General features: G+C 40.4%; 1 protein-coding gene across 3 annotated transcripts in view; it reads right to left on the reverse strand.

The window, feature by feature from the left end:
* The window catches only part of CEP85L (centrosomal protein 85L), a 155565-nt gene that overhangs the window by 69877 nt on the left and 68424 nt on the right, over window positions 1–17264 (reverse strand). For all 3 annotated transcript variants that reach the window (XM_075747973.1, XM_075747972.1, XM_075747975.1), the window contains exon 3: window positions 3454–4220. In XM_075747973.1, coding sequence (XP_075604088.1) covers window positions 3454–4220 — 767 coding nt within the window. The remainder of the gene's footprint in view (window positions 1–3453; window positions 4221–17264) is intronic.

Consider the following 17264-nt stretch of genomic DNA (forward strand, 5'->3'; position numbering starts at 1 on the left):
TTTTATAAATCACCGGCTTCCTCTAGCAAAGTCTTATGCTTTCTGCTCTTTCTTTCCTAGGTATACATTCCACTTAAGATTGTAGTTTTCTTAGTTTCTCAGAAATAATAGTGTTATCAGTTCTCAGGTACACATATGGTGATCTTTGGAAAAAATATCATGGCACAATTAGAGATTCACAGAATATCGCAAGTTGGAAGGGACCCATAAGGATCATCGAGCCTAACTCCCTGCTCCTCGCAGGACTACCTAAAACTAAACCATATGACTAAGAGTGTCATTCAGATACTCCTTGAACTCTGACAGGCTTGGTGTCATGACCACTTCCCTGGGGAGCCTGTTCCAGTGACTGGCCACCCTCTCAGTGAAGAGCCTTTTCCTAATGTCCAATCTGAAATTCTCCTGATGCAGCTTGATTCCATTTCACCATGTCCTATTGCTGGCCACCAGAGAGAGGAGATCAGCACCTCCCCCTCTGCTGCCCCCCTTGAGGAAGTTGTAGACTGCTATGAGGTCACCCCTCAGACTTGACTTCTCCAAGCTGAGCAAACCAGGTGATCTCAGCTGCTCCTCTGCTCTCAAGACCTTTCATCATCTTGGTCACCCTCCTCTGGACACACTCTAGTAGTTTGATGTCCTTCTTATACTGAGGCACCCAAAACTGCACACAGCGCTCAAGGTGAGGCCACACCAGAGCAGAGCAGAGTGGGACAATCATCTCCCTCGACTGGCTGGCTATGCTGTGCTTGATGCACCCAAGGCCACTGTTGGCCCTTTTGGCTGCCAGGGCACACTGGTGACTTATATTCAACTTGCCGTCAACCCAGACTCCCAGATCTCTTTCCACAGGGCTGCTCTCCAGCCTCTCATCCCTCAGTTTGTATGCATAACCAGGATTACCCCTGAGGTAATTATGCTGAGGTTTCTTAAAACAAACAAACAAACAAAAAAACCCCACCAAATAAAAAATCCCAACAAACAAACCACAACTAAACAGGTGTCAAGACAGGAAGAACCATTCTCCTTTCTTCGTTTCTTCTGGCATCCATCTTCCTTACAGCTGTAACCTCTGGGCAGAGACAGGGCAGACAGGGAGGGCCAGCAGAGGTTGCCTCTTAGAGCCCAAAGGCTCTTGCACATGCTTTAACTTTCTGGGTCCTATTTCACAACCACATCTTCTCACTTGAGGAAACATAACATATCGCATTTCAAGGCGCATCAATGCAACTCCAAATCATACCACTGACAGTGCTTGCTAAGGCCACCAGGAACCTCCTCCGCACCCCTCCGTGCTGTTAATTACTGTCAGACTCCCTGGAGCAGGAAGTCAGGGTAAGCAGAGCAAAGGCCACAGCCTCAAGGACTTCCCCTGTTTTTCAGGACTGTCCTATCAGACAGCTGATAGGATCAATGCTTCCTAAGCCAGGGGCTAGACTGATCTTGTAACATAGACATCAATACTGATACAGATATAAAAATAACAAGAGCAAGGGTTAAAAACCAAACCAAACAAAAAAACCCCTAAAACTGTTTTAGGCAAAACTTCATCCTATAATCTTACAATCTCAAAAACCTGAAAAGGTGCAGCACCATTTTATAAATTCAGACAAGATGATAAATAATGCTTGTGCTCCCTCTGTTGGCTCTGTCCTCAAAACACAGCTCGGCATCAATGCCAGCATGAATAAAGTTTTTGAATAACCATAACAATATATATAGGGCTTCATCTGTTTCAAACATGAAACTTTGCCTTCATACAAAAAGGAGACACTGTATTTAACTACAATCAGAGTGAGAAAGCAGTTGTGAGAGGTAAAAAACAAAAGTTGGGATTTGTTTTGACCAAAATAAGAATTTCTGAAACACTCATCCTAAATGAAGTGCTGTAAAAGGTACATTAAAGATGATGAAGAGACACATACCTAAATGAAGGAAGTAAATAAGGCTTACTCTGAATTTGTATTTAAATCCAAAAGGAGAACCACCAGTAGCATGCAAACCTCACAGACAGCATCACCCATTTACACATCTCAGGTGTTGGGGAAGACTTGAGTGAATGGATGGACTTAGTTCCTCCACAGCACCTTGCTCTCACTCCCCGACCCCTTCATGTGCTCCTTGATGCCACCAGTAGCTGCCAAGAGCCCAGCTGGCAGTGCCTCTGACCCAGCCCCAGTACTAAGGCAGTTTCTGTCACTTTGGTGCTGAGAGGACCCTTCAGGCTCCACTCTCTACCTAGCCGATTTCTCAAGACTGAAATCTTCAAAAAGCTTAGAGAAAGATGAGGGTTTCTGTAGTGATAAGGGTAACGTAAAAGTGTGGCTACCTGGTACAATGCCAGGTTTTTAGAGGGACTCTTAGGAATTAATATTAGTTCAGCCATATTAATTGGATACAAGTTTTTTTAAGCTTAAAAAAAATTTAAAAATCCAAATCACTAGTAAGAGCAACATTTGATCTTGAGAAACTTTGAACTTGTCAGTCTTTCGTTCAATACTCAATGGAAGGAACAACAAAATTTGAGCACAACTCTTCATAAATTACTTAATATATCTTCAGGCTAGAGAAAACAGGTATTTGCACATACAACAAGATTATCTCTGCTCAGATAATATCCAAGTTTAACCTTACACTGCCTTTCAGGAAAATCTACATATTGTAATCTGCTTGGGATTTTTTTGGCAAATCAAGTTTACCTACATAGGTAAACCTGAACATTTAGATTTTAAATACTGCCTTCCTTCACAAGTTATCTTTTCCCATTAGCGTAAGAGCGGAAAACAAAGATTGTGAATTGTCATGTTATAAAGGGTTATCTGTCTCTTAAAACCATGTTTGATGTTTTCTATATGAAAATACTTCAAGTATGACATGTAAAATCTACATATTTTATTTAAATAAATCGGATCAGTTGACTACTATTAGTTGATTCTAATTACTTAAAAAATGAGCATTAATATCAAACTGAATTCAGTTTTTAAGTCCTAGACTTAGTGATACTTAATATTCATTCCTGTACTATGCAGGAGTCATTTCTCTTTCAGTGAATGCATAAATGCAGACTCTTTGTAAATCCATTCAGATCAAAATACATTCACATTCCCTGACTACACTGTGCCTAAAGACTCTCTTCAAAACTACTGAAAGAGTTATTTGATGAATCTTTTACTGTGTCCAGCTTCAGAAAAAGAGATGCTAGTCCCATGTAGACAGACACACTGAATCAAAATAAACTGTAAGCAGATGTCAGAAAAAAAAAAAACCCCGAACTGTTGGCACTCAGGTAATATTGAGAAACAAGCAGCAGCATCGCCAATCAAAGTTTAAAAACACCATCACTTGGTTAAGAGGACCTGTCCCCTTTTCTATTTTATTAAAAACTGATTCATGTTATTCCTTAGGTACAACACATGATGCCACATGATGGCAGCAAACACCAAGCTTTAGCCTTACCTGCACAGGCTGTTCACCTCCTGTTCTAAAATCTTCAAGCTGCTGCACATGCCATGCAGCTACGCCGTAGGGCTCCTCAGCAGTCCTGCAGTCCAGGGGATTTGCACGTAACTGTTCTTTAAGCCACATTTGAGTCCTCACTGCTGGCTGTATGGGAGCTCCACTCACAGCCTGTTGTCCCAGAGTTGCATATCTCTGTCCGAAAGCTTCACAACTGGCTGCCGTAGGTTTGCATTCAGGTAAGGCACTGTAGGTCAAGTCTAAGGCATGTCTCCTACTTGAGGGATCTGAAACAAAATCATCTTTGCTGCACGTTTCAAATTTGTATTTGCAGTCCAGTAGAGAAGATCGTTTTTTCCCCGTGTCTTTGTCCTCAATTTTTAGCAACTCCATGCTATCATGCAAACAACTTGGCCCATTTGTCCTTAATTGTGGTGACACAGCTTTGTCTGTACTAGCCCTGGAGTCCACTGAATGACTACTACCATCTTGGCTGAAGGTATTTGGAGAGCTGAGTTTAGACAAGGAGGACCATTTTCTTACAGGTCTGGCATCTTTCATGTCAAGAGAATTGTCCAGGGCACCTGGATTTCTGCCTCCTCCTGACCGTACAAAGCTTGTACTCCATTTTGAGCCATCAGATTTGAAAGCTTCCCTGTGTTTGGAAAGTGAAGAGCTGGCATTAGACGGCATCACATGGGCAGTGGGAATAGAAACCAGTGATCGGCTGGGCTTAAACGAGGATGTGCCACTTGAAGTTGAATGATCTGGGAAGAGAGATTTATCATGTAAATAAGTACAATACAGAACTCATATTAACGTCAGTACTCAGAGGGCAAAACATCAAATTCAAGGTGAAATGCAAATATAGGAGGAAACAGGTTTCTTGACAAAATAGGGTCTTCAAGATTATGAGAATGGAAACCTATTAAAGGAGGCGATTTTCAGATTAATTTTGCTCAGGCAGGTGCCATCATCACAAAAAGAGAACTGTACTAAGCAGTGACAACAGCAGCTCCAGATAAAATTCTCGGCTCTGAGCAAAAGGCAGCATTCATTCCCCAACTTCAAGGTGGCAGGCTGGATTTCTCCTCTACTCCACGTAATTTTAAGTAGCTTCTATATTACAAATCACAGACGTATCAAAATTCAGGAGCCCCACAACTGGTTCCTCTTCCATCACCCCTCTTTTCGTTTGTTAAAGGCAAAGCAATTCACTAAATGCACTTCGTAAAATGGCAGTGCTGGACATGAGCCAGTTTAATCATGGCCTCCTGCACAGAACTATCCATCCCTTTTGGATCTCACTGAATTCAGACTATGATTCCTGTGCTGGTTTTGGCTGGGAGTGAGTTAATTTCCTTCACAGTAGCCAGTAAAGGGCTATGTTTTTGATTTGTGCTCAAAATAGTGTTGATAACACAGGGATGTTCTCGTTATTGTTGAGCAGTGCTTACACAGAGTCAAGACCTTTGCTGCTTCTCACACCACCCCACCAGTGAATAGGTTGGGGGTGCACAAGAACTTGGGAGAGGACACAGCTGGGACAGCTGACCCCAAATGACCAAAGGATATCCCACACCGTATGACATCATGATCATCATATAAAACTAGGGGGGAGGTTGATAGGGAGGCCGCTGCTTGGGAATGGTTGGGCATCAGTCAGTTGGTGCTGAGCAAATGTTTTCATTTGCATCACTTGTCTTTCTTGGGTTGTATTTCTCTCTGTTATTTTCCTTTTCCTTATAAATTATTATTATATATATTATATATATATTAAAATATATATATTATAATAATAAACAGGTTTTATCTCAAACCATGAGTTTTCTCACTTCTACACTTCCAACTCTCTCCCCCATCCCACTGGGGGATGGGGGGTAAGTGAACAGCTGTACAGTGCTTAGTTGCCGGCTGGGGTTAAACCATGACACTTCCTCAGGTGATTTGCTAAAAACCAAGATTCTGAAAAGTTTTATGTTCCATTTAGGTTTTGTGCTATTTACAGACCCAAGTACAACACCACATAAAATGCATGTAGCATAATTTATGAAATTTATCCAAAGCTGAAATATCAAGAACAGAGAAATCAGTGATGTGATATTCAGGAGGCGACAGAAGAAAAAAAGATGAGAGATGCACAGGAGAGGTTACTGGGGACTGGCTGAGAGCTCTCACATGCTTAGCATCACAGGCTGTGGACAACCAGAAATAAACACCTAATCCTCTCATTAGAGGATCGGCTCCCACCGAGTCACGTGGCTGCACCTTAGCAAGCTCATATTGCTCGTTAGGTTCATGGCAGATAGACAGAATGAAATTGCTCTAATTAGAAGTTTCCTTTGGGGTCCTTTTTGCCAAGAGCAAGACAGATACACTCTTCTTACTTCTGTCATCCTAACCTAGAGAGAACTTCTTTCTTTGGGATTTGTCAGTTGGTACAAGAGTTCATAGTGAAACCATTAAAAAATTTTTTTAAAAAAAATCAATCAATTGCTCCAGAAGTATAACTGGCATACCCAGTTTGATGGCTACACTAGGTTAATGTGATACGGTGAAGGCCAGAACACATTATTAATTTGGCATACTTTCAAAGGATATAATTGACTCAATATACCATGCCACAGATAGGAAAAAGAAGAGAGTTTCCAATGGTGCAACAACTTTTAAAAATGGCAGCACTTCTTTTTCAATATATCTAAATAAAGACATCCTTACCCCCAACTTGCATAGTCTTCCCTATTTGGGACTGGCCTTCCTCACTCCTTGCACTTGCAGCACAACACAAAGTAATACAGCCCTACAGCCACACTCCTCATGCGAAAAATGCGTTGTAGCTCACAAAAGAATAAACAGCTCCTCGATTGCTACCTGTTTCTTACATACTTGTCTTCTGGCTCCTAAAGGAGCCAGGGCTCTTAAGGTGGAAATTCTTGCTGAAGCCTTCCTGCCTCCTAATGAGTCACTGCCCTACTATGTACCCTCCCGTTTCAAAGCATAAGCTCACACCACATTGTCTCTTGCGGCTACCCAGCCACCTACTTTCACAGTAGTTAGAGAACGTAACTATCTGTAAGACTTGACAAAACTGCCAGAACTGGTTGAAATGGTCCAACAGTTTAAGAGTTATTCCTAGGGTGCTGATGATAGCCATGAAACACACACAGGATGCTCACATTATAGGAAGTGAAATGGAGAGAATGCTACTAGCAGTGTGTTACTTGATGGATGATGTTGCTAATAAATATGAGGTACCACTTTTTACATCCAAGATGAAAGATCTTCCCTCCTGCCTGTACTTCTTCCTTAAAAATTCTGTACTGCAGAAAGAAACATTTTCCTTGGCTTTCTTCTGTCTTGACATTGCTCAAGAGGTGGGATATGTTAAAGAGAAAGACAGAAGGCCACACAATCCATTTCAAGTGGAAGAGTCACGGTCTTCCGACCAAACGCATTTATGCCCACAGCTATCGCAGCAGTGGAGACAGTGATATGCAACCCTATAAGTTCCCAAAATTGTGATATGCCCATCACATGTAACCAATCTGCCTGTGCCAGGTGCAGTACCAGTTTCTCTCAGCTCTGCCTTCTTGTCTTCTCCCATAGCACGGTAGACACTTGCTTAGATAGCCACTACAAATCCCTGTATCTTTGTAGTCTGCATAGCAGTGATTGCCAGCTTCCAGCCCTGCTCTGCAATAGAAATACAGGTACTCGGTCATCTCTGGCTGAGGACCAGAGATTATAGTAGTATTTAATATAGCATTTTCAGTCTGAAATACTGACTTAAATGTCACCTACATGCAGTCTTCAAACCAGAATTAAAACCAATAATAATTAGAAGTATATGATCTCCTTCAGCTGTTTTTTATGAGAGCACAGAGCTATTCATATGTGGTAGATTTTTATTTTTCCTTGTTCTACTCTAAATTTAAGCCCCAAGTTAAATTTAACCTTATGTTCCTCACTTCTGATTCTAAACTCTTGAAGCAGATTTAAACTTGGAATGCCATGTACATCCAACTACAGCTGATGGATGTCTCTGATAATTTGTCTCAAAGTGAAACACAGCAATTTTGGCTTCAAGTTGTCCTAATTAGTCTTCCCATTAACGCTCAATGAAACATACGAGAAAATTCACACTTCTTCTTAGAGCATATTGCTCCAGTCTGCCTTGACTGCAGGCTCAGCTGGAAAGCAAGCCAGTCTGCATTCTGAAACATCTCCTCACAACACAAAAAGCATGAAATTCAGAAATTTCATTGAAAGTAAGAGAGAATCCAGAAAGCACCATGGAACTTAAAAGATATTCTTTCTTCTGTAGTCATAGAAATAAGTTCCATCTGGCCCAATCCTGCCAAAAACTACTTTATCCAAGCAGCAGATTTTTCCTTTCCATATAGTCAAGGGTAAGCAAATGCCTAGTTCAGAATGAAAAGTGCTCTCTTCTCAGCATTACACAGTTTTCACTTCATTGAGCTAATATTTATTTGAAGATTACAAACACTCTTAAACATGGCTTGTGTGTCTCCAGTTTTTCAATAATGAGACTGCTCTCATTAATGAAAATTTAGGAGAAAAAAATATATAGCTAATTGCTACTGGTTTTCCTTCGAACAGCATCAAGATTGTGAGTCAAATTTTGCTTTTCATTATCCTAATAAATTTTTGGGGCCCACCACAAAGCTCTCTAGAACACTTTTCTAATACACATGACATTTTAATACCTGATCCAATACTTCCCAAACCACACAAATAAGAGAATTTGAAAAATCACATTTTAAAAACATGCTACAAGATTTCTACCACATAATAGCAGCAGATGGAATAAAAAAAAAAAAAATGAAGAGCATTTCATAGGGCTTTCTTACTATCTTGTGTTACACTTCTGAACTATTTCATTACTGCATATCTGACACAGAAAATAATGTAAGAGAATCAATTTTAGTCTTATTAAAAACCTAATCACAGGGAGAGAGCACCACAAACACTTTCTTCCGAAGAAGGGGGAGAAGAAGCCCTCCAATATAAAGTTAATGAACGCCTCCTACTCTTTTACATTTTCCTGTGCTATGCTTTTTAAATCACTGGTGCAAACTATGGTTCTCGTAACTAAAAGAAGCTCTGAAGCCATTTCTCAGGCCAGATACACAACATAATCGTTCAGCTACTTAAAATCTTTATCTGTTGCCCAACGGTCAGTCATAACGCACAAGAGCCAGAGAAGGTTCACTGTAACCCTGAACAACTTCTTTAGCTGCAAAATGAAACTAGTGCCGTACGAACCCCCATCTACAAGACATACTTCTATATGTGACAATTTCTTCTCTGCTCCCAATAAGATATTAACGAATAACAGCAGAGCAATCAGCTAATACGGTTAGCCAATATTAATCAAAACCAAAATTCATACGATGCATATGTTTATGGGATGCATGTGTATCTAATGCCACTGAAAACAGAGAACCTTCCTTGTGTGAAGGACTTTGAAATTTGATATTTTATCCAGGCTATAATTAGAAAGCCCTGACCATGGAGAAAAACACCACTATTAAAAACAGCTGACCTTCTCTTCCTGCCCTCCACTCCCACTCCCCCAAAACACTGACAGAGATTGCCCCAAACCAGGAAAATAAACTGAATTATTCTTATTAACTGAGCAATAGATAAACTGGGGAAGTCAAGCCTCTGTTATACAAATTGAAGGTCTTGAACCTGGCTGCAGTTTAGTGTACAAAAGTTTTTACATTCATTATAGGATGTTTTCTCTGAATGCTTCTCTTAACTGTTCTGTAACTTAACAGTATGGACCCCAGCAACAAGCCACAGGCAATTCCGGAGTCCAACATACGACGTACTGAGGGGCCATGAGTCTTCAGTTTACCATACAAGCATGTGGCTGCCTCCCAGAAACCTTCTCCAGAATAGCTGCTTTCAACAACAGAAGTGTCTAACTCTTCTGGGAGTTGGTCAAAAAACAAAGACCATGGGATGATGTGCCATGACAGCAGTATTTATGCTACACGTGTGGTTCCCCCCCCCACCTACATACTTACAAAATGGACTAGCCTTAATGCAGCATAGATAATCAGATGAGCCAACTGAAAAATTTCAAAATGGACAGGCAGGAAGCCAGCCTTAGCAAAAAAACCCTGAAGAAACTGACTCATCAAGCTCTAGAAGCAAAAGCATGCCTTTTCAGGGTGCAGTAGCAGTCACAGGAACAGTTTGGGTTTGGTTAGTTTGTTTTGATTGTTGGTTTTTGTTTTGTGGGTTTTTTACTGTCAAGAAATCTTCACCATTCTCTTTACAAGCCCTGTTCATATTATTTCAAGCTTACTATGTCAAAATATGAGAGGTGAATGAATGGAGAAAATATCTGCAAATAAATCTCTTCCAAAGAATAAATAAATACAAGCATGCATCGTAAAAAGCTGTATCAGAAACGGAAGTGCTGCAGACAGAGGAGAGAATTCTTGAGACATTTAACAAGTTCTGTATGAGAAAGTGGGCCCAAAATCCTCATACAATTCCTAAACATTATTTTTTTTTAAAGTGCTATGTTTGTACAGCAAGAAACTAGAACAAAAGAATAACAAAAGACTTATGAGAGGCAAAATATCATGTAATACTAATTAATATTAATTTAAAATAAGACAATGTTTAATACTAAAATACTTACTACCAGTAAACGGAGTTGCCTGTTCCACATCTATGCCTCCAAAGCAAAAACAGTCATGTGGTGTTCAGAAGCGAGTTCAATTAATGTTACTTGGAAAAAAAGAAGCAAGTTCACTGGCTTCCAGCATCACCAGTTACTGTACTGGCAGTGTTGATCAGAACTGTTCTACATAAGTAGTAGATAGCAAACTCAGAGTCAGTCTACTTTATTTCAAACTACTTCCTGTAGAATTTTCTGTAATCTACTGTGTTGTGTACCAAAAGAACACAAGTTGTACCTACAAACTTGCTAGTTTTAGAAGTTGAAGCTATTTAAAGTCTACAAAATTCATACAGTATGAACAGTACAACCCTGAATAATACAAATGCAAACTTAAGAGGTTACAGCTGAAACAGAATTTTCAAAAACTGAAGCAATTTTGTTGCTTTTATTACTTCCCTTCAAACAGCATCATCACAGAGTAAGACACGTGATGAAATACTGGTAAAGCTACTACCTCTGGCAATGTTATTGTAGAGAGACAGAAGAAGGAATAAATGGTAGGTCAGCCTCACAGGTCTCCCACAACCTACAGAAATCAAAAAAGACTAGAAGAGGAGTCTAAAGGATTTTTAGTAAATGGAGCAGACAGCAGCGTTGGCAAGAGTAAAAGCTCTACACAGAGGTACCAGGGTAGCATACATACTTATCCAAGGAAGGAAATACAGAGGTAACACTGAGTTCCAACAAATGGTAAACAGCTTCTCAGATATCCTCAGGCCTCCTGGTGTTCCTCAGGGGTCAGTATCGGGACCGGCACTGTTCAACATCTTTGTCGGCGACATGGACAGTGGGATCGAGTGCACCCTCAGCAAGTTTGCCGACGACACCGAGCTGTGTGGTGTGGTTGACACGCTGGAGGGAAGGGATGCCATCCAGAGGGACCTTGACAGGCTGGAGAGGTGGGCCCATGTGAACTGCATGAAGTTCAACAAGAAGGTCTGCAAGGTTTGCAAGGTCCTCCGCGTGGGTCAGAGCAATCCCAAGCGCAACTACAGGCTGGGCAGAGAATGTATTGAAAGCAGCCCTGAGGAGAAGGATTTAGAGGTGTTGGTGGATGAGAAGCTCAACGTGACCCAGCAATGTGCGCTGGCAGCCCAGAAAGCCAACTGAGTCCTGGGCTGCATCAAAAGAAGTGTGACCAGCAGGTCGAGGAAGGTGATTCTCCCCCTCTACTCTGCTCTTGTGAGACCCCACCTGGAGTACTGCATCCAGCTCCTGGGGTCCCCATACAAGACAGACATGGAGCTGTTGGAGCAAGTGCAGAGGAGGGCTATGAAGCTGATCAGAGGGCTGGAGCACCTCTCCTGTGAGGACAGGCTGAAAGAGTTGGGGTTGTTCAGCCTGGAGAAGAGAAGGCTCCGGGGAGACCTTATAGTTGCCTTCTAGTACGTAAAGGGGGCCTACAGGAAAGCTGGAGAGGGACTGTTTACAAGGGCATGGAGCAATAGGACAAGGGGTAATGGCCTTAGACTGAAGGAGGGTAGATTTAGATTAGGAAAAAATTCTTCTCTATGAGGGTAGTGAGGCACTGGAACAGGTTGCCCAGAGAGGTTGTGGAGGCCCCATCCCTGGAAGTGTTCAAGGCCAGGTTGGATGGGGCTTTGGGCAACGTGGTCTAGTGGAGGGTGTCCCTGTCCCTGTCCATCTAGTTGGAACTAGATGATCTTTAAGGTCCCTGCCAACCCAAACTATTCTGTGATCCTTAAGAACAAAAGGAATACTATGTATGTCTAAAAATACTTAACAGAAGCTTGACTAACATATCCCATGTAACTTATTATGAACTGGCCATTTGGTAGCATCTTCATAAGCCTCCTCTACAGTTAATGACTTTCTTTTTTTTCCATTTGTGACCTCTCACTCATTTCCACAACCCTTCTAGCAAACTCACCTTCTCCTTTGTTTGCCAGAGAGGTGATAAGGTAGCAACAATCCTACTTAGTGTAAGAAGCGAGGATAACACTCTCAACTTTCAAAAATGGGAGATGGGAAAAAAGTATGTTCTAAAGTTTGGTTAATGAAGCTTAACATAGAAACCGATTGTCAAACAAGAGAAAAATTATTCTTTGTCTTTGAGCAAGAGAAAATTATTACTCATAAGGAAAGTTATTTACTCATATTTCCCTATTTTCATACCATTCTTTTCAGCTTACCACATAAAAGGTTGCCTTGCTTCACTCAGTTACCTATTTCCCCAGAACACAGTGTTGGTAAGGAACATACCCTATTAAAGTTACTACTTTGACTGTATTCAGTTATAGTAGTTAGGGTACTGAAACACTCTTTCAGAAGTCTGCTCTTTGACCAACTCTATTAGGACACAGCAAACACTCTCCAGTTTTGATTTGTTTAAAATGTGCTGTCCCATATTTGAGAAGTCATCACTATCACCATCAAGTTTCCACTACACCTTCCGAGACAGTACATTTGGCAAAAGCCTCATTAGAGGTTGTCTGATTCCAGCAACAAGGACAAGCAATTATATGACACAGTGGACTACATGGAAGGACAGTATCTTCATGTGATCTCATTTTAGCACCACAAATCAATCTCTGCGTTCCAGTGGGCATTTCAAGAGCCATCAATACCTTATTCCATCACTTAAGTTAGATGAGAAGATGTGACTATCTTCGCACAGAATTGCACATGGGTGATGAAATCAGTGCCAAATGAAGCACACAGTGGAGATTATACATTTGATTTTTTGAAAATTATACATTATCAGTTTCAAAACCATTATGCAGGAAAGAAACAACCTCAGTAGAAAGTGTTGATTTTCTCCTATGTTCCACTGCAGTCGGGCTTGAGGTTAAAGTTCCCAGTATTAACCGAAGTTAAGACATTTGGTAGATAAACCTATCTTCCATATCACCCCTCATTAAAAATTAAAACACATTCCCTTGAAATATATAGCTGATTCTTCTTTGTGCAAGAAGATCTCATGTAAAATGGTCCAAATTCTGCTTAATAAAAATGTTTCTTTAAACTAGCTGTTTGGCAATATCAATTATCACAAGTCTCAAATAATAAAAAAATTTACTGTGAGTTTCAACAAATAAAGCTTAATAAAAACTTCTAACAACGTTTTGCCCTTTGCAACAGTTGACTTCAGGGAGACTGTACCAAGCCAGTGGAACAGTTTTTGAAGGGGAAAACAAGTACAAACTCCACAAACAAACAGGGCAAACATGTATGAATTGTACAGTAAAACTCCTGAGATTTGCTGTGATAAAACTTGGGTTTTAACAGGCACTATATATATATATATATATATATATGCAGAGAGAAAAAAGAAGAGAAAGCCCCCAAGATATCACATACACACCAAGTACAGACATCCTGCTTAAGGGATCTTAACATAACTGGTATTTTAAGATTTAATATAAAATAGTACTGCCTACTAATATTTCTGTGAAGTGGCAATTTGCCTAGCAATATCTAGGCTAATAATACTCAGATGGGGAATCCACAACTCCAGAAGAGAAACGTCTTCAAACAAATTTAATAACTTCCTACTCTTGAGCTAGATCTGGGTCAAATTAGCTCACTCACATGAAGTCCATATTCAGAAGATGATTTAATAGGGGACTGTAAAGCAGAGTAGCACTGTATAGAAGTGGGATGCTGCCACTCCAAAATGAAGTCAGGTATCAGTCCTGTGCAACAAGGATAGCTTTAATAAAGTAGCACACAGTTCAAAAAGCTGCAGATGAAATATGTTATACAGGAAGATTATTCAGCAGAGAGAAATAATTACAGCAGAGTCAACTACTGGAAGATTCTGTTTTCCTTACTGTACTAAATTATTCCAGCTGCCAATGGAGAAGTGTGAAAGTACAGATTCATTAAAAGCACATGATGAAAGCAGGCAAATACAATACTATGGGGTATTTAACTGAAGCAGAAAAGATTTCACAGACTGTATCTGATCAGAGGGTCTAAAGTAAACAGCAGGTAAGCCCAAGAGCAAATTTTTGGTCTGTATCAGTCACTGGAAACAAGTTATAACTAACTGCTATTGGTCCAAGCTTGCAATGGCCATCCAAAATGAAAACTGGGTTTCTGAATCAAATTTGTCTGCTAAATTAATCTACAAAGACAAAGGCTAACCTAACTTACATAAAATCTCTTTAGATGAGAAAACTGATCATGTTAACACATGTCTTAAAATAATGAACTTGTTTTACCCAAATACAATAAACCTTTTGATTTATGCATTTTACCTCCTTATACCAAGGATATCACATGCCATGGTCAAATATAATTGTGATTTCTAGAAAAACAACATAATAAAGGATGCTCTGAACAATCATTTTCAAAGTTAAACTTTCACAGCAGTAACTGCCACATGCACAAAGAGATACCCCATCCTCAATACTTTCTCCTTGTGTACCTCTGTGCCTACATTCAGTTTTGTTGCTACTATTTACTGTTGTAGATTTACAGTGTCTGATAGAGAACTGTGCTACAGCATGTTTATAAAATGCTGTATGAGTACATGGGAGTAACATACAACTGGACACCACAAAATAGTTAAAAATATTATGTATAAAATGTGGGTGCTTTATGTAAAAGAGCAGAAACTGAACAAAAGAGAAATGTTGTCCCCTGTAGCATCTAGCTATCTTCTTCAGCAATCTGGAGCTATTTTTAAGTAATAGTTATATAACTAAGTAGAATGATTTTTAGATTAACAGGTTCTATTTTTTGCTCCCCAGATAAGAGGATAAAGCAATATTCCAGAACAGCAGGCACGTAATCAGGCAAAACTTCATTTTGCTGAAATAAAAGTATAAGTGAAAATTTATACCGCCACACAGATTTTTTTCCCTTTATGATTGGTTGCGGTTTTTGGTTTTTGTTTGTTGTTGGAGTTTTGTGTTGGGTTTTTTTAAAGGCTAGATCTTAACTTGCATTTGCCTTTTTGTGAAGGCCATCTACAGCTTCCAATTCCATTTTCCAACAACAAGCACTTAACAGCGAAGACATGCAGAAATCAAATATCCCCCTAGGACCTTCATTAAAAGTAATGGCTAAAGGAAAAGAAATACTACAGATGTCACAATATATCTGTCCTCCTTCTTTTCTGAATCTGCACGAGACCTATACCACAAATGACATCTACTTCAACAGCCACCAGATACTCTCTCTTGCTGGCATTTCTTTTTCATCCCCAGCTAGGGATGACTCCAAATAAAATGGAGTAACTTGGCCCATGAGAACAGAAATCCACCCCTGCTATCCAGAGGGAGGAAATCCTAGGTATTTTTGTTCTCTGTAAGAGAACATCCAGGAGCAGGAACATACCCACCTCACCACTTTCCCACTTTCAAATTCCAAGGAGACTGGAGGTCCTGGCTACGTTTTTGAGATTATCATCCATTACTGTAAATTTAATCCCTGCTCCTACTAACATGGTCTTTACCTTAAAAATATCATATTTAGATTCATCTGGTACCTGTTCTGCTCGCCACTAAGCAGTGGATACCTTATCTTGGTTCACAGTCCACCAAGAATAGCTCTAACAGGTGCAGCAGCTTTCTGTTTTATGCCAGGCTATGCAGGTGTGGAAGAGGAGACATACCTTCATCTTCATTTCCTCTCCCAATCTCATACTCCAACCTCATTTCCTCTACTGGTTTCTCCCAGTTGAGCCTTGCGCTCAGTAATCATCCTCCCAGTTTACCTCTGCATTCTCACTTTGGGAGCCCCAGCCTAAACTCATAATCATAGAGCAGAATCATTCAGGTTGGAAAAGGCCCTTAAGATCATCGAGTCCAACTGTTAACTTAACGCTACCAAGCCCACCACTAAACCATGTTCCTAAATGCCACATCTACACATCTTTCAAATACCTCCAGAGATGGCGACTCAATCATTTCCCTGGGCAACCTGTTCCAATGCTTGACAACCATTCAATGGGTGACCCTTCCAAGTATGATGCAGGCCTCCATACAGTAAAAGCACATGTGTATGAGATTTTACCCAGATGGAAAAAAAAAAATAAATCCTTTCACAAGCAGAAGCAGGTGCTGTAAGCAGCCACAGCAGTAAGGCTGCCATGAGTCCAGCAAGGCAGAAGGATACTGCCTGGCAGCTTTCACACTGCTTCACAGCAAGATTGTCTTTGTCTATCTCCTTCCTCCTTCCTCCTGCTGCAGACAAAGGTCAGGCCAGGTCGCCAAACACAGCCAGCTTGCCGCAGCACTGCCACTGCTATGTACCACTTGGAAGTGGTTAATGTACCACAAGCAATTTACTTAATACACTTTGGGAACGCCTGCATCAAGCAGTAATCCCTTCCAAGGGCCAGAAATCATCCCCAGGAATCCCAAAAATTCAACTGCTGCCTCAAGAATAATTTAGCTCACTGGGGAAGTCTCTCCCCTTCAGATGCTGATCCCCAAATGGCAAGAGAGTAATGTTTTAACAGTAGCTTATATTCAACTAGGAATAGGTCTGCTGAGGACCTAGCAGTCTTGGTCTATTTAATTACTTACCAAAACTTGGGAAAAGCAAGATATTTAGAAAAAAAACCAAAACCAAGCATACCCCCCCCATAAAATAAATACACAAAAGAGCAAAATACAATATTACAGCAGTAGATCTAGCTCTCTATTTTCTAACTTTAAATTCTTAGCTTTCTTACTCTACCCTTCATTTACTGTACAAGAATCTCCCCTTCCATTATAAAGTTTCTTGGACACTTCAGGTCTTTGATAACAAATCAACTGCCTAATCCACATGTAGGTCACCATCTGGAACCAAGCTCAGGTCACAGAGATAAACCTCAAATTGGATTTGAGCATAGCTCTCTATCCTACAGAAGAAGTCACTTTTTATACTTCAAAAATTAAGCATCATTATCCTTGTTTCCCAAATGAAGAACAGGAGGCAAAGTGTTACAACCAGCCTGATGTAACTTAGTAAACCTTACCCGCTTACTCCTACTGCTCTCTACACTGAGCAATACTGGCTATCCTGGTATAATGTATATATTTTAAACTCTGCAAATTCAAGCAGAACAAAAAGAAGGAATAAACTGGGGGGAAAGAGGGGTAAGACACACCTGAATTCTCAGCATTAT

The sequence above is a fragment of the Balearica regulorum genome, chromosome 3 (assembly GCF_011004875.1).
Source record: "Balearica regulorum gibbericeps isolate bBalReg1 chromosome 3, bBalReg1.pri, whole genome shotgun sequence".
Lineage (NCBI taxonomy): Eukaryota > Metazoa > Chordata > Aves > Gruiformes > Gruidae > Balearica > Balearica regulorum.